General features: G+C 36.1%; 3 protein-coding genes and 1 non-coding gene across 4 annotated transcripts; 1 reads left to right on the top strand and 3 right to left on the bottom strand.

Moving 5' to 3' along the window:
- Positions 1-1979: 1979 nt before the first annotated feature.
- LOC110938265 lies at positions 1980-14020 on the bottom strand. Its single transcript, XM_022180726.2, has 15 exons — positions 13423-14020; positions 10644-11046; positions 9321-9498; positions 9100-9239; positions 7865-8561; positions 6829-6929; positions 6598-6742; positions 6039-6107; positions 5653-5698; positions 5349-5572; positions 5191-5270; positions 3723-3858; positions 3039-3201; positions 2846-2928; positions 1980-2293 (listed from the first exon to the last, which is right to left on the bottom strand). Exons 1-15 carry the CDS (start codon positions 13511-13513, stop codon positions 2171-2173), a joined length of 2679 nt encoding a protein of 892 aa, XP_022036418.1. The 5' UTR covers positions 13514-14020; the 3' UTR covers positions 1980-2170.
- Positions 14021-14817: 797 nt separating this feature from the next.
- On the bottom strand, positions 14818-14980 carry LOC118491783. The gene has a single exon (XR_004892228.1). It is a non-coding gene; the product is annotated as a U12 minor spliceosomal RNA (small nuclear RNA).
- Positions 14981-15149: 169 nt separating this feature from the next.
- LOC110934255 lies at positions 15150-16858 on the bottom strand. The gene is made up of 3 exons (XM_022177434.2): positions 16598-16858; positions 16066-16173; positions 15150-15449 (listed from the first exon to the last, which is right to left on the bottom strand). The coding sequence occupies exons 1-3, from the start codon at positions 16856-16858 to the stop codon at positions 15153-15155; spliced, it is 666 nt and encodes a 221-aa protein (XP_022033126.1). The 3' UTR covers positions 15150-15152.
- A 3150-nt stretch (positions 16859-20008) lies between these two features.
- On the top strand, positions 20009-20685 carry LOC110938266. Its single transcript, XM_022180728.2, has one exon. The coding sequence runs from the start codon at positions 20193-20195 to the stop codon at positions 20559-20561; it is 369 nt and encodes a 122-aa protein (XP_022036420.1). The 5' UTR covers positions 20009-20192; the 3' UTR covers positions 20562-20685.
- The last annotated feature ends 2149 nt before the right edge of the window (positions 20686-22834 follow it).

The following is a 22834-nucleotide window of genomic DNA, read 5'->3' as shown; positions in this document are numbered from 1 at the left end:
CCCTCCACACCGTGTAGTGTTAGAGCATCTACAACAATAATACTGGTCCAAACTCCAGACTACCTAGTTAGCATGCCACATCATTACAAATCACGACCACTTCAAACCCCCACTTTTTCCTCTAATAAACCTAGGGGTGTTCAAAAAAAACCTTAACCAAATAAAAACCGTAAACCGAACCGTAACCGTAACCAAATAAACCGATCTGAATAACGAATTCGGTTTTTGGTTTGATTTTTAACCGAAACCGAATTGTGAATATGGTTTTTGGTTCGGCTTATGGATCCACATTTTATTTTATTTGGTTTATTCGGCTTATTTGGATAACCGAATAAACCATTTAAGTTATTAATTATTAAATAAAAATAATAATATTAAATAATAGAACTTCTTCAGACCTTCAGTACAGAAACTATGGTTACTACATGTTTGAAGATTATTTATATTTTGTGTCTTAGACTTATATACTATTTATAGTTTCTATGATCTATGTTTTAAAGCTTTAATTTTGTGGTTGTGTCTACGACTACTTTATGGATGTGTTTGTTTTATTTCCCAATGAAACTTTCTTGTATTCATATGTTGTTAGGTGTAAATTAGTTGCAATGTTCGGAAGTTGGAACACAAACATAAATATAAATTAGAAAAAAAGTACTTAGCTACAATTTGGTTAGATTTGGTTTGTTTGGTTTCTAACCGAAACCAAACCGGACTGAATTTGGTTTGGTTTGGATCGGTTTGCATATTCCTTATTTGGTTTGGTTTGGTTTTTGGTTTGGGGTAAAAAATTTTGAAAACCGAATAAACCGAACCGAATAAACCAAATAAACCATAAACCGAACCGATGAACACCCCTAAATAAACCACTCCAAGCCTCCAACTCATTACCCACCTCATCACCTACTTTTTTTTATTTTATTTAAACTATTTATGATTTATATTTTTATTTATAAATTATATAAAAAGTATTTGTAATTCTTTTATATTAATCTAATTCTAATCAATAAATAAACAAACAACTAAATATTCAATTTAAATTTTAATATTAATGCAACAATAAGGTTGTGAACTTTGATTTTTGTAGTAACTACACGAATTAAAATTAAATTTGAAAATATTATTAAAGTTATTTAAAATTTTAAGTTACAATCTAACAATTTTTGAAAATTATTTTTATACTCTAAAATGAAAACTCCATTTCGTATTATTTTGAAAATCATTTGCATTCTACATTTAAATTCTTGCAGTATTTTTTTGTATTTCGGATTTGTAATCAATAAACAAGGTTACAATTAAAAATTAAATATGAAATAGAATGTTAATTCAGCAACTACGATTTCAACGTTTTGAATCTAAAGTTTTAATTAACTTTTTTTTTAAACGACGACTTTCTTGTATTAGGTTACCGCACTCTCCAAATTGAAATCTCGTTGCCCCATTCCGGCCAAACTACGTTGTCTTAATCAGGCCAACGTTGGATTCAGAGTTTGGCTTGGGTGTTCCCCCGAAAAAACAAGAGCAGAACTCTCTGACGTAAGACACTGTTGGATGGAAACCCGGGTGAGCTCAAGATAGAGTCTGACACCTCTACAAGGAAGCTAGGCTCTATCACCGTCTAATTCATCAAAATGACATAAGTGGGGATTGAACTTGAGCCTCCATTAAAGAAACCAAACCTTTTTATCACTAGGCCACAAGTGGTGGATAAAAGTTTTTATTAGTTACCTAAATTAACGACCTACAATAATCGTTTATTGTTATATTATATTAAAAACATTTTTTTTATTTGACAATGTGTCATTTATGAACCACAAGTATTACACAAATCACTAAGCAAATAGTATATAACTTTTGAGTACTTAAATTTGCTTCCAAAAAGCAAACCTTAAGTTTAAATGGTATTAGGAGGGGGAAGGTCTTGGGTTTAAGTCTCATAAATCACAGAAGTAATGAAATTTGCCGTTCAAAAAAAAAAAGTGTAAAGGGTGCAAGAGTGATTATATAACATCGTGTGAACATCTATACAGATTCTTGCTACCCTTTTCTCTTTCTACAGTTAGAAGAATATGATCAAAAAAAATGATTTTGGCCAAATGCATACCAATAAAAGAATGAAACAATAGTTGTCAATCTAAACATCAAAACTTTGTGATCAAATTAGAGAACATATCTACACCACCTGCTCTTTTTTCTTCTCATGAACATTTAATATGATGCCTTGCAGCTCCGGGAAAATCGCCATGAGTGCAAGTTCAAGTAAACCATAACCGAGTTGCTTCAAACATACAGCAGACTGCAAAATTTTAGAATCAAAGGTCAATGTTCCATTTTCTCCAAGTTTGTCAAAAGGAAAAGAAAAACCATGTATTCTTAGTAGTTCAACATGTCGTCCCCCGGTTAAAAAAAATATTATTAACTTAACGACGTTATTGATTAATGAGTATGAATTAACGAGGTTTAACTGAAAGCTTAAAATTTCACATATCGCTTCAAAATATCATGGTATCATATTTACCTTTTCAAAACACTAAAATAACCATATGTACCCATATTAAGATGGGACTAAAAGCAGTGGCGAAGCTTGAGATTTCCAACCGGGGGGTCGAAAACGTATATACCCAAAAATTTCTGTAAAACGGGGAGTCGAAAACGTATGTACCCAAAAATTTATATATGAAAACTACAGACTCTCCACTACTGAGCGAAAAGTTCGGGGGGTCGGCCGCCCCCTCCCGCCCCCACTATCCTTCGCCCATGACTAAAATGCAATACGTGAGTAAAGGTAGATACACGACTATACGATGCGTATCTCATGGATATAGATGTAATACAAGTATGTACTGACCTGGAGAAAATAATATATGTCTTTAGCACTTCGCTTGTATTGCTTACGTCCAATCAAGCTGACCAATGTAGTTGGTGCGCCCTCTGAATTTAAAAAAAAAAAAAAAAAAAAAAAAGATCATCACATTTGCTACTAAAGATGACAACAAAATTGCATATAAACAAAATGAAGAAAAAAAACAATGAATATTAACTGAATATCATCTTCTTGATATCACTAGCTCTACGTGCAGCTTCAAGCTGCTCCTCAAAAGACCCTTGTTTATTATTTTTATTGCCGGATCCGTCGTTTGACTGCGAAGAATCTGTTTGACTTGTCCTTGATTTTAGAAAAAATGTGCCTTCAGGCCAGAGAATCTAACAAAAGTCCACATTTCAAATTAGTTTTTTTTAAGGAAAATGTCATTTTCATTCCTGTGGTATGGCTAGTTTTGCGACTTTTGTCCAAAGCTTTGTTTTTCCGCATATGGATCCAAAAGGTTTGAAATCTTGCCAATTTCATCCGGCTCGTTACTTCATCCATTTTTCTCCGTAAGTCGGGGGTACTTTTCGTCTTTTTTGTTAACTTAAAAGAGTAATTCGGTATTTTTCTCTTTATGTACAAGCATTTATCATAATATACAAGTATTAAAAACCCTTTTAAGTTAACAAAAAAGACGAAAATACCCCTGACTTAACGGGGAAAATGGATGGAGTTAACGAGCCGGATGAAAATGGCAAGATTTTAAACCTTTTGGGTCCAGATGCGGAAAAACAAACCTTTGGACGAAAGTCGCAAAACTGGCCAAACCTCAGGGACGAAAGTGGCATTTTACTCTTAGTTTTTTACATAAAAATATAGAATAATAAATAAATAAATAAACAATTTGGTAAATTACATCTTGGAGCATATGAATTCCTTGAGCAACAATATTATCTCTCCTGAGGAAATGAATTTGCCTCAAAAGCCAATCATCAATAGCATCTTCCATCATTAGTTGCAAAATTTGCTTTGATATCCAAAAAACCTGACGTCTGCATACACAAATATAAGTTGTTTGAGGTTTGAAGTTTTAAAAAAAAATTGGAGTTAAATGCCATTTTAGTCCCTGTGGTTTGGGTCATTTTGCCAGTTTAGTCCAAAGGTTTCATTTTTAACCTGTGGGTCCAAAAAGGTTTCACAGTTGCCATTTTAGTCCACTGGGTTAACTTCATCCATTTTTTCTGTTAACGAGAAGGCCAATTCGGTCATTTTATATGGCATTTAACTCAAAAAATTGAGAATGAGTATAGTACTATGGAATAATGAAAACCCACGCATCATTAATCAACTACATATACCATGATGAAGGTAATTAGAAAGGAAATCTAATTAAATCATATCTCCTGGTTATTGTAAAAATAACATATTCTTCTTTCTTATACTCCCCCATACAGGGCTGTCCATTTTTATCTGAAACCTAAAACCCGACCCGAATTTAAAGCCACACAAACCCGAACTAGAGAATACCCGAAAAACCTGAAACCGACCAACCCGAACCATCTATGGGTTGGTTTATTGGGTCACTTTTCCCTAGCCAAAAACCCAATCAACCTGACCCGAAAAACCCGAAACCCGAAAAAAACCCGAACATTTATTGTCTGTTTATAGAAGTGTTTTGGTTTGAAGTCTCTAGTATTTTTGGGACTTTTGAACATTATAATATCATGAGGCCGGTTAACGTACAATATTCCTTAACGTACGAGCGTACGCTGTGAAATACGCACGTTGTAAAACTCAAAACCCTAATCATGCATGTTGAAAAACCATAATCACACATGTTGTAAAAACAAAATCACGCATGTTGAAAACCATAACATGCTTCATTACATAATTATAACATGCTTCACTACATAAGTATAACATGTGTGATTATGTTTTCATGCGTGATTAGGGTTTTGAGTTTTACAACGTGCGTAATTTCACAGCGTACACTCGTACGTTAAGCAATATTGTATTTTATACTTTCACATAATATCAGATTGTCAAATAATGTTTGAATTTTTATGATATTTTTTAGTAGTAATACGAATTTTGATGATATTTTGTAAAAAAAAACATTTATTTTTATTTTACATCTAAACCCGAACCTGAGCAACCCGAACTTTAAATGGGTCGATTATCGGGTCACTTTTTCCCAGCAAAAAAACCCGACCCGAAAAACCCAAAACCCAAAAGAACAACCTGAAGAACACCCGAACCCCCATAATTGGAGCAGGAGTATATCAAACACTCAGACTGAGTCACAAACAATGAATACTTGGTATACGAAGAACATACAAATGCGGTAAAAACGCACAAAAAAGTGAGCCGAATATAGCACAAACCTTAACCAGCCGCGTCTCTTGAGTTGAAATATCTTGTCCACTAAATTTAGCAACGGAACACTTACATTTGGTGGGCTCCACTGCAAAACAAAATACAGAAAATAAATAACATATTAAAATGAAATGGGTCGATTATCGGGTCACTTTTTCCAGTTTACCTCTGCAGGCACACCAAGTGGATCTTCTTTAAGAGCAGAAACCGAAGGAACGTTTTCACTGTTTTCCACAATCTGCTCATTAGGTTGTGCAGCGGGGCTCACTTTTTCGTCATGGTTAACTAATCTATCCTTTTCACCTTCCTCATTGTCAGTAAAACTGTTAGCCAAATCAGATGGGAGACACGGGCTCGTAACTGTTTTCATTGAACCGTCGTCCACATTGACTGTTAAAGAAAAACAAAGGCAAATGTCACAGTAAATTAATAATCATATATAATAAGCGCTATAGGAAATAACAACGTACCTGCTAAGGTTCTCACAACGGATGATGATCGTCCAAAAGAGTAACTCTGCAAGGGTAAATTGGTAATATCTTTTGAAAATACTAATCTTTAATATTAAGAGTTAATTGCCCGGATAGTCCCTATGGTTTTACGTTTTTTCACGTTTAGTCCCCACCTTTTGAAAATAGCAGGTATGCTTCCTATGGTTTGCATTTTGTTACTCGGATAGTCCCCTGAGTAAATGTCAGGGGACTATCCGAGTAACAAAATGACAAAACATAGGAAGCATACCTGCTATTTCCGAAATGTGGGGACTTAACGTGAAAAAACGTGAAACCACAGGGACCATCCGGGAAATTAACTCTATTATTAATATTAGTATAAATAAATGCATACACAAGCACACCTTTGAAGACATGCTCAAGAAGTCCCATACTTCATGTTGATCTGCAATATTGGCTATAGACAAAAGATCCTGCAAAAAAAAAAACGTAAAATAAATCTTAAATCAAGAGGTTAAGTGTTTGGAAATTAAAATTACAAAAATCATCCTTTATGTATGTCACTTATTGCAAACTGTGTCCTTTATCTTCAATAATTACAGAAAACGTACTCGATGTTTGCCAACCCTTGCAAGTTATGTCCTTTAGCCCTAACTCAGTTAATTTTTTGTGGTTAAATCTGACCAAATGGACTCCACATGAGGGTATTTTGGTCATTTTACTCTCATGTGAAGTCCATTTGGTCAGATTTAACCACAAAAATACTCTCATGTGCATCCATTTGGTCAGATTTAACCACAAAAATTAACTGAATTAGGACTAAAGGACATAACTTGCAAGGATTTGAAAACATCGAGTACGTTTTCTGTAATTATTGAAGACAAAGGACACAATTTGCAATAGGTGAAATACATAAAGGACGATTTTTGTAATTTACTCTAAAAACATAAATTAGGACCAAACCTGAAGATATTTATTAAGTTGTATACAACGTTTATAAACAAATTTGTCCTCTGTGTTAGATGAGAATATTCTTTTCGGAGGCAATTGTAAATTATAATTAGGAGTGTTCTTCAGATATTGGTGCAATCTATCAAAATTACTGTATCTGTTAACAAAGTAAAGAAATAAAATATAAAATGTATCCATAGTGATAATAAAATATAAAATGTATCTATAAGTTGGAAACAAGACCTTCTTTTCACAAACCAAGTCTTATTATCAGCATCAGTTACCGCAATCGAATAAACTGCAATCGATTTTGAGTCAATATTTTCATAGTATGCTCCCAGAACCTGTAAAAATAACATATCCTCAAAATGAGCTTTTTCTGATATACCAAATGACTAACCATATTTTTAGAGTTTTTTTTTTCCTAAACTAATGTCGGTGGAAAAAGTATTTCGAAAAGAAATATCGAATCATAAAAACGGAGACGATTACAGACTAATGGCAGGTAGACGAAAAAGGAAGGGAGATCTACCCTACGGCACGCTGACATTCTTGTTTTTGGATGGGAAGGAGGAAAACACGCGTGTGTTGATTTGACAGGTGTGTCCCCCCTCGTTGGGCTAAGGGACCACGGGTTTGTGGCGGGTCAAGCAATAACTAAGGCAGAGGCGGCCAAAGTAGCTAAGCATGAGAAAGCTTGCATCGAGAATCAGCACGTGTTCGTCCCATTCGCTTTCGATACTTTTGGCGCTCTCGCCCCTGACGCGGTGCGGTTCCACTAGCGGGTTCAGCAGGTGGTAAGCAGTAACACCGCGCATGTTAAAGGGCATAATTTTGTGTTTAGCAGGGTAGGGTTTGCTATTCAGAAGGGGGTAGCGGCGCAACTTGTTGCTCGTCTACCTGCCATTAGTCTGTAATCGTCTCTGTTTTTATGATTCGATATTTCTTTTCGAAATACTTTTCAAATGTTACTGTTTTAGTCACCGTACTTCTTTTAACATATGAGACATTAAAGATAGTCTTCTATCCCATTTGGGTCATTTTGTAGGTCTAAAACCAATTTTTCAGAAATGATAACTTTTATTACAAAAATATACTTATACATAAATATATTATATTTATTTAATATTTTGAATTTTACATAAAAATTGTTGAATTTATAAGTTACAAAATGAACCAAATGCGATACAATCATATCTTTTACTGACTCGAATGTAAAAAAAAAAAAAAAGTACGCTGGTTTTTTATGCAAAAATAAAAGTTCTTAAAAATATCTTACCCGACACCTGAGCTTTGGAACACACCCTTCAGTACGTGTTACTTTATCCGAAACGGTCTTAATATTATTTAAATTATCTACATTTGCGCTATAAAACTCCGAAATTATCGATCCGCCAACTTGATTTTGAACGTTCGAGTCCGAAACACTATTTGATCTTTCCATTTTAGATTTACTTCCAACAACATGAGAATTACTTTCATCAACTAAATCAGACGGATCGGATGTCTTGCTTTGATCGCTCAAAACGCCATCAACATTTTGCTCCGTTACTTGATCGTTAGAATTTTCATTTATTCCCGAGCCTTCTATTTTCTTATTTGTTCTCTTTTTGTAGTTTCTTCCTTTGGTCCACATATTTTCGAGATTTTCAGGATGAAGAACTTCGGTTCTTCTTTGGGTTGCAGCCACAAGTACCCGGGCCCATGCAGATGTCGGTGGGTTCAACGGTTCGTCTTGAACCGGACCACAAGCCATGGGCCCAGATGGGTTTAAAACTGTTTCCTTTTGGTCTTTAGGTGTATCGTTCTTTTGGCTACTAGTAGACCCATCTTTCATGAAAGTCGAATCTTGACTTTTTTCCTGATTCGGGGTTTGACTTTGACCCGTTACATCAGTTGACTGATTACCACCTGTATCTTTTCCTTCTTTAGTATTGTTGGCAAGGAAAAGAGCCTCAATCAACTCATTGATACGCCTGTCGATAGAGCATGTGTAAAATACATAATTTCAGGATTGAAAGTACATAAATTATAGAGTAAAACGCCATTTTTGTCCTTGAGGTTTGGCCACTTTTGGCGACTTTCATCTAAAGGTTTGTTTTTCCGCATCTGGATCCAAGATGTTTAAATCTTTCCATTTTCATTTGGCCCGTTAACTTCATCCATTGTTCTGTTCTCCGTTAAGTCAGAGGTATTTTCGTTTTTTTTTTTTTTTTTTTGCTAACTTAAAGGGTGATTCAGTCTTTTTCACTTTATGTAAAATGACCGAATATCCCTGAAAAAGACCGAACTGCCCTTTGAGTTAACAAAGAAGATGAAAATAACCCTGACTTAACAGAGAAAAATGGATGGAGTTAACGAGCCAAATGAAAATGGCATGACTTCAAACCTTTAGGTTTTAGATGCGGAAAAAGTGAAAAACAAACCTTTGGACGAAAGTCGCAAAATTGGCGAAACCTCAGGGACGAAAACGGTGTTTTACTCTAAATTGTATCTGATAGATTTACTACTCACCCAGGGCATGCAAATCTCATAACTGGTTCGACTACCAAACACGTTAACAACTCACGTGCAATGCACCGAACTACAGGGCATTGCGCTTCTCGTGGTCTAAGAACTGCCGTCAAAAGCGCCCCGATAATTCGTTTAAGAAACTACCAAATTACGAAACATTAGATAACGAGATGTTAGTTACAGATATTAGTTATTTTTATAATGGAAGTCGCCACTCACACCTTGTACTCACTCTCTGAAGATATTAAAGCGGGATGGAGCTCTTTAGAAGCCATTAGATGGTGTTTTAATCGTTCATCTCGTTCGTCAGAAGATAACGTCACCATAACCTCTCTTCCAATTGCAGCTTGGTTTTTCCTGAAAACCTCTAAGTGTTCCCCTACTAAATCAACTACATCCCTGAAAATGGAATGCATAATTGATTCATTATCATTAAAATTATACATTTTTGTATATTGGAAATTTGATCATGTTATGATCCAATTTCTTGCTTATGTGGCACTTTTTTTCTTATGAATTTAATAAGGTTAACGTTTCAAAACACTTAAGTTTCATACTTATATGTTCCATATTAAATAAACTAAGAAAAGTTATTTATCCATTTCATCACACAAATGAATAAGAAAGCAACATTATTACTATGAATCATCTCAACACATAATGATCTCCTTGTATATTAGTGACACAAGTTGTTAACTTGTTATAGGTAACGAATTTTAGTTTATGTACAATGAAATGGATAAATATGATATTATGAACGTTAAAAGGGTATATATGAGATATTGAACTTTCTAAAGAAAATTTAGAAAATTGCCCGTTTTGAAAAAGTAATATTAAGGTGTTGTTTGTTTTTAAAGAGGTAAAATGTCCGCAGTCTGCGGACTACATCTGTAGACATCTGTAGAAGAAGAGGTGGACCAAACCTCAGCAGTCTGCAAGAAGAAGGCTGATTGTTTTTTAACATACGTAGACTTCAAAAATAAACTGGTGGTTACGGACGGTGGTGATGGTGTGTGGTGGTGGTGGATGATGGGTGGTGGTGGTGGTGGTGGTGGGTGGTGGTGGACAATGGTGGTGGTGGTGATGGATGGTGGACGATGGTGGTGGACGGTGGTGGTGGACGGTGGCAGTGGTGGTGGTGGTGGTGATGGACGGTGGTGGTGGGTGGTGGTGTTTAACCCTCTGCAGACCTTAGAAGATCTTAGAAGTGGTTGTGCCAAGTCTGACCAAGAAGAGCTCGCGCAGACGTTTTTTAATGAAACGTCTTCGAAAAAACAAACAGTCTGCAGATGTCAATGTATGCGCGTGGTTTGCGCGACGTAGACAGAAGAGCAACAGTCTGCAGATGTCAATGTATGCGCGTGGTTTGCGCAGCGCAGATAGAAGAGCCTGCGCAGATCTTTTTTAGAAAAACAAACACCACCTAACCCTTTCAAAATTGACTCAGAGCGCCTCAAAACTTTTTAAAACTAAGTAATTGCGTATAGTTACCAACATAAGCACGTTGTTATCGTATGACATTAACACTATCTAAAACTACCAACCTGGTTAGCAGGTCAACAAGGTTAATGTCTTTGACTCTCGCAGATATTTCAGCAAGAACCTCCATAATAACAGCATGTAGTAGCTGCGGCGCTTCTTTATCAGGTGTTAAACCCGAATACCACGAATCAACCACAAACTCTTGCAAAATCTTGCTAACAAAATCCTCCATTGCAGCCTCAACAACCGGTGAATCAATCTTTTTCTTCCATTTAGGTTGAGGAGGCAAAGTGGTAAGACGAGAATCATTCACGGATAATTGTTTTCTCTCTAGATGTACTAAGTATGATTGTCTGTTAGGTTTCCTAATCTTCCACCGGAATTCCACTTCGGTTATTATAAAATGGACACCTGATACCAGAAGAATCGCTGCTGGAACATTCATCCACATTGATTGGCTAGTGTCTGTTACAAAATTACAGTTAAACGACTAGGTGATCAATATTCGAATATAAATTTATGACTGGTTGTTTAGATCCAAAAGTCATGCAATAATCATAGTTGTCGATAGCGAATAGCGACAAATAGCGACAAGGCACCTATAGGCTACGTAGCGAACAGCGACAAATAGCGACGGCTATTTTATAAATAGCGATTACACTAGAAAAAGAACTTTGAAAATTTTTATATGTATATTACATCAAAATACCCTTGTATATATGCTATTTTACATGTATATTTAACAAAAACTAATAGTTAGTAGCAAAAAATGAGTTTCTGAACTGGATTTAATTGAACTCATGCTCGCACGTCCTGCGGACACGAATGCAGCTCCGAAAACCCGGGCCTGCTGCGGGCAGTTTTTGCCCTTAACTGTTCTTGCTTTTTTGCACCATTTAACCTTCGTTTTTCATAAAAAAAAATAAAAAAAACCTAACTGTCGCTAACTTCGCTATTCATCGCTAAGACCCATATAGCGACACTTGGTCGCATGGCTACATAGCGCGCTATAGCGGTCGCTATATCCGCTATTAACAACTATGGCAATAATCACCACTTTGGAATTAATTTCACCTCACTGGTGACAGATTTGGACCTAAAACATCTACAATTTTAGATATTAAGCAACAAACACAATGAGTAAACAATCAGGGTTGAGTTATCCTACACAGTCTCCTAAATCTTCCAAGGGTACAAAGACAATGGCGGATTTAGGCACATTTTGTGGGTTCCTAAGAACCCAGTCAGATTGGAAAAAATAGTGAGAATTAGTGAAAGCGTTATGTTTTTAAAAAATGAGTGATAATCTATCAAAAGGAACCCATTAGAAAAAATTTCTAGATCCGCCACTGTACAAAGACACAGTGGATCGCAAAATAAAACATAGAGTTAATAGCTAAAATGGTCCCTGAGGTTTGCTCCCTTTTGCCACTTTAGTCCAAAATCCAAAATTTTTAAATCTGGGTCTCCCTAAGGTTTGCATTTTGTTGCCATTTTAGTCTAAATTTCAAAAACTCCTTTTTTTGACTATTGCAACCAGCCTATTTTGTCCTTTTGTGCAGGGGTATTTTGGTCATTTTTATGAGTTATTATAACAAACTCAGATCAAGAACCCAGAATACCCCTGCGCAAAAGGACAAAATAGGCTGGTTGCAACAGTAAAAAAAAAGGGGTTTTTAAAATTTGGACTAAAATGGCAACAAAATGCAAACCTCAGGGACCCAGATTTAAAAATTTTGAATTTTGGACTAAAGTGTCAAAAATGAGGAAACCTCAGAGACCATTTTGGCTATTAACTCTAAAACATAATGCGGAGGAAAAAAGACACATGAATCGCAAAAAAAGAAAAAGACACGATGACGAAAAAAACACAATGATCTGAAACAAAAATTCTAAAATCTACAAGCTAAAAATTCAAAGACGAAAACCTAAAAACTAAGATCAGAGAGTTCAACGAGATGGTTCCAATGCCGCTAGAATGAGTTCAATCGGAGTCCGTTCGACTATGTAGCATGGGGATTCCATTTATGTGGCCGTACCCGTATCGGGTACTTGTCGGGGACGGAAACACCATGGGTACTCGTCGGGTACTCGTCGGGGACGTTTCCTAAACGTTTCCAATGTCTGGGACGTATCTGATAGAAGTATCTAGCCCGTTTCCATTTAATTTTAGGGTTTTAACCCTTTCAAATTCCACAACCGACCATTAAATAAATAGACCTATCATATTCGGCTTCTCTAATCTCTAAACTCTCAAGTCTCATCATCTCTAATTCTCTATCGATTGCCGATCTCTCACTGGATGAACCGGAATTTGAAAATGATTTGATTATTGATAATTAATTACCTTTGGAAGATGTAGTATTTTTGAAATTTGTTTAATATATTTTTATTTTTTTATATTTTTTATTGTCGTACCCGTATCTTGAAATTTTGAGTTTTGCCGTTCCTCGTTCCCGTATCGTCCCCGTACCCCGATCCCGTACCCGTTCCAGTGCTACTTAGCCGTTCGATACCGTTCCTTTTGACTTCCTAGTTTTAGGAGACTATGTATTTGAACCCAACCCTAAACAAACAATTAAGTAATCAACATTCAGATATAAATTTATAATTGGTTGTTTTAGTCCAAAATTCATGCAATAATGAATAATCACCACTTTGGCATTGACAGACACAATGATTAAACAATTATGTGATCAACATTCGGTTAGAAATACATAATTACTTGTTTAGATCCAAAATTCATGCAATAATCACCACTCACCGGACACAGAAATTAGGCAAAGACAACGATGATTATTTATAATAATAACCGATAAATATGAAATTAGAGAAACGTACTGGTTAAGAATAAAGCGACGATGAAGATACAAACCGCCCACCATGTTGTACGCAGCTTTGCCTCTTCGATGAGATCCTGTAACGTCTCCATACCGTTTTTTGACGTAAAAACTCTAATATTTGATTGAAAACGTCATGCATTGAATTAGGGGGATTTGTAGATTGTGATGAATCTGAACCGTAACAAGCCCTAAGGAGAGATTGATTCTGTTTATCCAAAATTTAGGGATCGTGAAGATGATTGTTTGTGGCATTTTTGGGGTTTCAAATTATGAACCGCCGGAGAAATGGGAGAATGCTATTTTGGGAAAGGAAAATGAATATCCATCGTGGCATTCGAACATCCACGTGGCATTCGAACATCCACGTGGCATGCTATTTTGGGAAAGGAAAAGGAATTACTAGGCTCTTAACGAGTGTAACCGAGCGGATCTTTACTCGTGTGTAACCGAGCGGATCTTTGCTCGTGTCTGGCTCGTTACGACCGAGCGTGATCGGAACATGCATAATCAAGCGCGCACTTTTTCGAGCGAGCAGTTGGTGATGATTTTATTTAAATTTGAGGAGATGAGTTTTAAAGACGCTAATGGAAATTGTTTTCAAACGATATTAAATTGTTTTAATTGTTTGCTATACTACTATAGAACTCGCTCAACGTAGCTGCTGACATTTTAGGATGTATGCAATGTCATTAGATGTTTTGTCCCAAGTGAACAGTTGTCGACTTTTGTTTGTTTGACTTGTTGGCTTTTTAACAATTGTTTTAGTTTTTACAATTTTATTCCGCTACGTTAAGTTTTTAAATTTTTATTTGAGTAAACTGCCATTTTGGTCCCTGAGGTTTGAGCACTTTTGCCACTTTAGTCCAAAACTCAAACCTTTTGCATCTGGGTCCCTGCGGTTTCAGTTTTATTGCCATTTTGGTCCAAAAGTGAAATCAGATCATATTTGTCTTATAAAATCCCGCTATTTTATCATTTTCCTCGGGGGCAAAATGGTCATTTTAAATAAAATTTGACTGTTGATTTAGTTTTATATAAGTCAAAGATCGAATTTTATTTAAAATGACCATTTTGCTCCTGAGGAAAAAGAGAAAATAGCAGGATTTTATAAGACAAATATGATCTGGTTTCACTTTTGGACCAAAATGGCAATAAAACTGAAACCACAGGGACCCAGATGCAAAAAGTTTGAGTTTTGGACTAAAGTGGTAAAAGTGACCAAACCTCAGAGACCAAAATGGCAGTTTACTCTTTTTATTTTAAATTAGTCAGAAACTATGTGGGGTCGTACAAGTCACAACCATAAGAAAAGTCTATGCTCTTCAAACTTCGGGGCGAAGAGTTATGCTACTTGTCTCAAAATAATGTTCTACGAAGAGTTAGGGATGGGGATGGGTTTGGGAGGCCCGCTCAAGTGAGTTCTGCAAAGTAAGCAGCGTCAACACTCGGCCAGCCTATAACCCCTCCAAAAATTTATGCGCTCAATTGGTTATGAGTAGCGCGGCAACCAGCTCTCACCGGTCGCTTTGTTTTCCTTACTCATTAGTTTAAGGCAAGTTTTTAAGTTAACATATGCCTTTTATTTATACTTCTCTACTCTATCTTCATTTTTCCCCATTGTTCGATGTGGGATCATCATACCAACTCTTGTATGTATTATTTTTATCTTTTTTTCAACAAATACAACTATTGAAGTATTATGTATTGAACAAAAAAACACCTACACTTCTATGGACCAATAACCATGCCTTTTATGTTTTCGTACAACCCAACTAGGGAATATTGTCTTAGTTTTTCAATTTCGTACCATGAGTTAAGAACTTCTAACTTCTTGTCCGTACCCGAAAACGCTAATTGCACGCTAAGATTGCAGTCAACCGATCCGCCATTAGTGTTGCATTTCGAGATTGGCGTCGCACATGATTCTTGATTGTCGATGCAAATTCGAGAACTTTCCGTGCATGATTTGCACCCAAATTTCTTCCAATATAAGTTAACAAGTCTGCCTTTTTGGAATTCAAGAACCTTCATATATAGATCAAAAAAAGATTAAATCTTTTAGTTGAAATATTATGTTGAATAAGCATATGTATATATACATGTTAGGCATGCAAACCAAACAATGGAACACGAATGCGGCATGTTTGTGTTCTTTCATTTAACTTTAAACAAACAAATGATCAAACATGAACAGTTAAACAAACATATTTTCTTGTTCATGTTTGTGCGTGAAGAAAGTTAAAGTGTTCAGGTTCGTTCGTTAATAGTATCAACGAACGAGGAATGTAAATGAATAAATAAGAACGTAAACAAACATGATATTTTAATAAAACTAGACTACTGAGATATTAGGATAAATAAATTCTTTAACATGTAAATGAACATAGAAAACGTAAATGGACGTTCATGAACGATGAAACATGCGTTTATGTTCAATCGTTTAACTAGATTAACAAAAAACTTTATTTGTGTTTGTTCGTTAATTACATAACGAATTTCCTGTGAATGGTTCACTGAACATCCGCGTTAATTAATTAAATAAACGAACATAAATGAATTTGTAGCCTAATGATTATCTGGTTAATTTACAGACCTAGTATATATGTTCAAATCAAAAGGTATGTTCTTATAATTATCTTACCAGAGTGAAACTTGTGATGATATTTGATTCATCAACAACTAAAGTAGGTATAGATCTTGCAGCATAGTGTCTTCCAGCAAATGCAACCATATATCCACCGGATTTCACCTGCGAATTTCGTTAAACATTGTTGGAAACTTAATTAAGTTGTAATCAGGGGCGGACCTAGGTGAAGCCCAGGGTGCAGTGGCGGTTCTTAGAAGGGCTCTGGCAGGGCCACGGCCCGGGCAAGTTTTTCGGCCGTAGTACTAATTTTCCGCATTTCGATCGAATTTTTTTATATATACTATGCCCGGGCTTTTTTTAGTGCCCGTGTCTTTCGGCCCTGGCACGTTCAATGGGCAAGATCCGCCACTGCCAGGGTGGGTAGGCGCACCCCTTGAAAAAAGAAATAGTGTATTTTTTTAGGCAAAAAAACCCGACAGTACCCCCTGAAAATATACTTGAACCACTCATCCGCACCCCCAGCAAATAATTTCTGGACCTGCCACTCGTTGTAATGAAAAGAAAGGAAATGTAATAGAAAGCATACCGGATAAAGGTCAGAGGTATTGACAGTAAGAAAAGTGAGCTCATCTACTTTCGGCCGAAAAACTGCGAGTTTAGCCGCGGTTCCCTGGAGGGAGAGACGGCTATCGCAGGGCGAAAGCTGAATTTGGTCGGAGAAGAATGAATCTTTCGAAGAAAACGCGAGTCCAAAGGTAAATCCATCCCATCTCAAAACTTTTGTATCCGAACATGGATCGAATACAGTGTTTGTGTCAAGTGGACAAACCGCGGTCACCATCGCCATCATCATTACCGCGTACATTAAATCATGGATACTACAAAGAACCCTAGAATCAAATTTTATTTTTTACCCAATTCAATTCCATAAAAGAAATGGATATTGAAACGATTTAATCGGCTGGGCAGGTGGATCTTGTCCGAAAAGTTGTTTAAAAAGTAGTGAGCAAATAATGAATGTATAATATACGTGCATGCATGCATGCGTACAAGTGAAGTTTACAACTCACACATTGTAAACTTAAGTAACTTAACACCATCAACAAACAAACATTGTATTTGTCGATTTCAACCCAAAAAAGCACTGATGCTAACAAAATCTGCTTCTCTCGTGATTGCGTAATCAAAGTGTATAAATGGTTATTAATAGAAGTGCATTAAAGGAAATAAGTGAGTCATTGGAAGTTGGGGGGATCAAAAGCTGAAAGTGTCAAGCATAAGCATAGGGACTAAACTATCATTTTTGCAAAATAGGCTATACGGACTATGTGGTTTGGCATACAGACCGTATAGTACTTCACGTAAACGGTAAACCCTTAAACCAGTCATTTGTTTTTGCCCATGGTTTTGGGCAGGGGCAGACTTAGCTCTTTACGAGCCGTAGCACGGGCTACGGCTCAACTTCATATCGGTAGTGTATTTTTTTCGGTTTTATACAAAGGATATCCCTAAACAACTACGAGGATACCCCTGAAAAAATAAGTTCGTAAGCCTAAAAGTTGTTTAGCGTTTATATCTAGCCCAACGAAAAATACAAAAGTCGAAATCAGTTTATAATTGATAGGCAGCTCGTTTCTTGTTTAAAATTGTAAGCCTAAAACAATTTAGTTGATAAGGCAACCCAATTCTATTGATTAATAGCTAGCCCAATGGTCCAATACGTAATAAACTAATAACCCTTTGAATATGAAGTGGCAGTGGCGCGACATTTATGGAATGCTGAACGATTAGGAAACGAGAGGACAAAGACTCAAAGTCAAACAGGGAGCACTCCTACGTACTGAATTGTTCAATTCGAACAGGGAACACTTATCAGCACTGATTCATCATTCATCTTTAATCGAACATGAGGCAAGACAAGAACAAGCAGCATCGTCCATCGATTCATCTAATTCGAACAAGCAGAAATCGAAGTTTGTTTCGAAGTTTGTTTGTGAATTGTGAGTATTCTTTATTCCTTTTCTTCTTGTGCTTTTCGTTGAAAGATTTTTTCGAAATTGAAGCTTGTTAAGACGGATTTACGCAACTGAATGGGCCCGGATTTTTTTGAACAATGCTATGGTTGGTGCGGTCGAAAAGAATTTTTTACATTAAGTAAAACACGACGATGTGATGGAATGATTTCAAGCTATGAAAAAAAAGAAGAGGACAAATCTATTAAGTATTTGTTTTACTTTATTTATTTAGTGTCGTTTTTTTAATATTGTATGATTGCACGGTTAATTTTTTTTTTCTTGGGATACCCCTGAGTTAATGTTCTAGTTCCGCCACTAGTTTTGGGCATACAATCCAAGTGAGGGTAACATGACTCCTATTGTTGCCTGAAAGCTTTTGGAACGTTTGACACGTCTCAACAGCTGACATAACCATTAGGGGACTGGGGGTGGTCCGTGATAGCACATTCATCACTCGTGATGAACATGGGAACACCGCCACCACCACAGTTTTCCACGCGTGAAACTTATAACGCACGGAAAACTTCACGCGTTGTAAAAATTCGATTGTATATGTATGACTTGTACGTTGTGTATTAATACTTGTATGTTGTGACCCCAAAAGAATATAAAATTTTGTTGGCTTCCCCGGATCGGTCTGCAAGTCGAAGAAGATGGAGCTGATGTTTTTGAAAAAGTTTGATTCATTTTTAACACATTCAGTCCCTGGGGTTTATAGTTATTTACAAAACTTATTTAAATCTTATTCATTTTAATTTCAACTTTTAAAACTGGCAGGTTTGGTCCTTGTCATCAAAAAAATTGTTTCTTTTATAAACTTGTAAGATTTTTTTTATAAACTTTATAAAATCTTGAATCTTTTTTAAAAAAATAGGTTGTGAGTGATGGAATTCCATCACTAGTGATGACCACCACCACTAAAAAATGGTTGTGAGTGATGGAATTTTTGCAAGTGATACTACCCCCACTCCCCTTACTCTTAGTCTTTAACATACACAAGATGTTGGTAACTTATCTTCAACTTTGTTTTTGAGCTCCAACGCACACACAAACGTGTTTTAAAAGTGAGAGAATAGTGTTTTTGAAGGTTTCTTGGTGTTTTGAGCTCTTTGTTCGTAACGCCACACTCCTTGTTGAAGAAAACCTTATTTCTAGTGTTGAAGGAGAGTCGTGGATGATTATTCCTAAATTAAGTAGCTTCCTTGCTAAGAACTCTTGATCTAAACCCTTCGCAACCTAAGTTCTATGGCTTCTAAGAGCTTGGAAGTATAAGAACCTAAAATGGGTTACATGTAGAAGTTTTGGAGATCTTCAAAATGTGAATCAGTTGTTGCTTCATCATTAGGTTGTTAAAAGGTAAAGATCTAATGAAAGATTTGAGTTATTGGTTAAACTAGCTTAAAACAGGCATAGTTCTACCCAGTGAGGCATACGGACCGTATGGCCCTAAGGCCTATCTGAATACGAGCCATAGGACCCGCTCAACATCATAAGAACCTGTTTTAACTGTGGACCACCGATTAAAAACCACATGAGCTTTAACTCAAACATGTGATGACGTTAAGAATAAGGACCATATGGTCTGATGACCAACTCTAATACAACTCGTACGGTATTATATATGAACATTTGCCAAATTTGGTTTGTTTACGTATAGTCGATGCATTTTTAACCTAAATGGCTTCCCATAATTAGAAGCTTAGGCTATCATTGCCTTTATATATGCATGTAGTCAATACCATAATCATATGAGGTGAGTTACTTATTTATTTATTTTATTTATTTATTATGTTGGTTTTTTAATATTGTATGATTGTACAGTAGTTTTTTTTAATACCCTTGATTTAATGGAGCACTGACACTAAATAAGAGTTAAAGATGTATCTCTCAAAATAAATACAAATCTTTTACCACTTGATCTAGAGATTATTGGCATAACATAACATAAGTTAATTTATTAGTAAATATCGAAATGAGACACCATGGTAGGAAAAGGTATACGTGCAAAACACAAGCTCTAAATTCTTCTAATCTTGTCATCTTCTTTACAACCAACCATTCACTTCCACCTTATCCCTCCCATATCTCTCTTTTCTTTTCTTTCTTCACCCACTCATCATCTCAACAGTCTTCTCAAACCCACCAGAATTCTCAAACCCAATCCCAATGGCCACTCTATCTCCGGTCACCTTCACGGCAGCAGCAGCCGTCGCCACCCCCACCCGGTCCACCACCACCACCCCCAAAGTAACCTTCATCAAGGGCCTCAACTCATTCGCTGGGCTTAAATCCCACACCACCGTGGCCTCATTGGGCACCTCTGTTTCCACCGAGCAAAAATTCGCCAACTTTGTTTGTTCTTTGAAGAAACCATCGTCTCGCGGCGGCGCCGGCGGTGGAGCACTGACCTCCACGTGTAATGCGGTGGGTGAGATATTCAAGATAGCGGCTATCATGAACGGAATTACTCTTGTTGGAGTTGCAATTGGGTTTGTTCTTCTCCGAATTGAAGCTTCTGTTGAAGAATCAGAGTAAGAAATTTATGCATTTTTTTTCATCCACGAAATTGTAAGTTTGTTTTCTTGTTGATTTGGTGTAGAATCAATCATAAAGATGTATGAACCAGATGTTATATAATACTATCATTCATGTTTTCTTATATTGGATGTGGTATTGGAGTGATTAAACGATAGGTGGGTAAGATTGGAGACCCGGGGAAATCTGGGTTCGATCTTTGAGTCAAACGGGTTTTACTGGTAATTTTACAGTCGTGCATACGGGCGGGTAGGTTATCGGGTTTTCCCCGAAATTGGTGGTGGACTTGGGTTACTTCGGAGTACTTCGTTTGGTCCGGTGGGTGCCCCGAGAATACTCGGGATTGATTCTGTTGACCGTTAAAAAAAATTAAACGATAGGTTTAATCGTTTAAGTAAAAAAGTGAAAACCGAAGAAAACCCGATGGAAATCAGCTTAAGAAGAGATTGGCATGTTTAATCGTTCATAGTCAATAATGTACACTGAACTCTGGGCTTGACCTTTTTCGGCTAAAACAAACATATGAATCCTACAGATATCTAATCCCTTTGGTACCCAACTAAATTAGTCGGTGCTCACGCGATCCGTCGAGGGTAACAATTTTGCTTTGCGGTACTTGTTTCTGGTAGCTTTCTTGTCTGTATAATATTTATTGTATTATCATTGTAGTGGATATACGTCACAAGCAGAGTTATCGATTAATCCGTTTCATTGTGTTGTGCATGGTTCTGTTAGTTCAGCTATTATCCTCAACGGAAATTCAAACCAAAGTTATTGATTAGTCTATTTTATTAACCAATTGGTTTTTGGTTAATCAGTTTGGCTTATTCGGTTAGAATGACGTGTTTTGTTCGATTGATAACAAAAACAACACCTGGGCTAAAACGGAAAACCTTTGCTTAAAAATACATAAAATTAAGGTGTAAGTATATGAAATGGATGTATAAATACATAAAGTGGAACAATAAATACATGAAATGGAGATATAAAATATGAAATACATGAAATGGATGTTTAAAATCTAGAAACATCAAATATACGAAAAATATGAAAGGTTCGGTTCGGTTAATTTTGGTTAAACGAGGGTACAAAAAAATCTGATAACTGGTTTTCGGTTAATTTGGTTTTGGTTAATCGATTTTTAATTAATTCAGTTTTTTGTTTATTTCAGTTCCGTTTCTTTTGTTTTCGGTTAACAATTCAGTTGGTGTTCACTCCTAAATACTGTTAATCACGTACCATATCGTTTTTTAATTAAAAAAACTATAACTACACTATGCTCAAATTAAAGGGGAGAAAATGTTTATTTTTATAATGTAACTTTAAAAAAATATTAATGTACCAAATAGTTATAGGCATTTTAAAAATCGTGGCATTAACTGAAATCCTTTATTAGAATTTAGATTAGATTAGAAGAGGTAAACATATCAAGTTAGTTAGTGATAAAGAGTGTTGTAAAAATCAAGACTAGTTGGTAATTAAGCGCTAGTCGGTCGGGCACTGAATAATTTTTCATTAATCGATCCATTAATCGGTAGTCGGCCCTAATAGGCCGGCCAAAAATCGGCAATTCCTGCCAAAACCTGTAAATTCCAGCAAGTTTCCAACCAAACCATGTAGATTCCGGCGATTAATCCTATATACTTAACAAATGGGTCAAGAAGGGGTTAAAACTTAAATACTACCAATAAATACGCGTGTATATACATAAAAAACTAAAATTACATATAAATATTCCAATCCAATCAATCCTAATTAATCCTGATTAATCGTTAGCCAGTACTCACCGACCGAGTAGCGACTAGTAATTTTTGCAACCATGGTGATAAATGATAAAAAAAGTTATGATATTTAATTTCCTGATGATAACTAAAACCTATTATATGATCAACGTCCATTTCAATTTGCGGGTGTGTGGTGACATTTTAAAGTTAGTTTTTTTTTTATTTAACACCTGGTAATAGGTGGTTGTAATACTTTTTTTTTGAACGGTGACTTTAATGGAACTAAACTACCACACTCTCTAAATTGGAGACCCCCATTGCCCTTATCGGACCAGGCCCATGCTGGCTTCAGAGTTTAGCTTGATCGTTCCATTGAGAAATTATACCGCCGGTTATCACTTGACAGTTGTCTCACTACAAGAGTAGAACTGGCGTAACACGGTGCGACGATAACCCGTGGTTCTAATACTAGTTATACAAAACCACATGACTAAAAAAATATTAAGTAAAAAGAGGAGCACACCAACAAACAAACAGCCGTTGACGGTT

Source organism: Helianthus annuus, chromosome 4 (assembly GCF_002127325.2).
Source record: "Helianthus annuus cultivar XRQ/B chromosome 4, HanXRQr2.0-SUNRISE, whole genome shotgun sequence".
Classification (NCBI taxonomy): domain Eukaryota; kingdom Viridiplantae; phylum Streptophyta; class Magnoliopsida; order Asterales; family Asteraceae; genus Helianthus; species Helianthus annuus.
The sequence above is the reverse complement of the archived record's forward strand: the minus strand, read 5'-3'. Positions and strand labels throughout refer to the sequence as shown.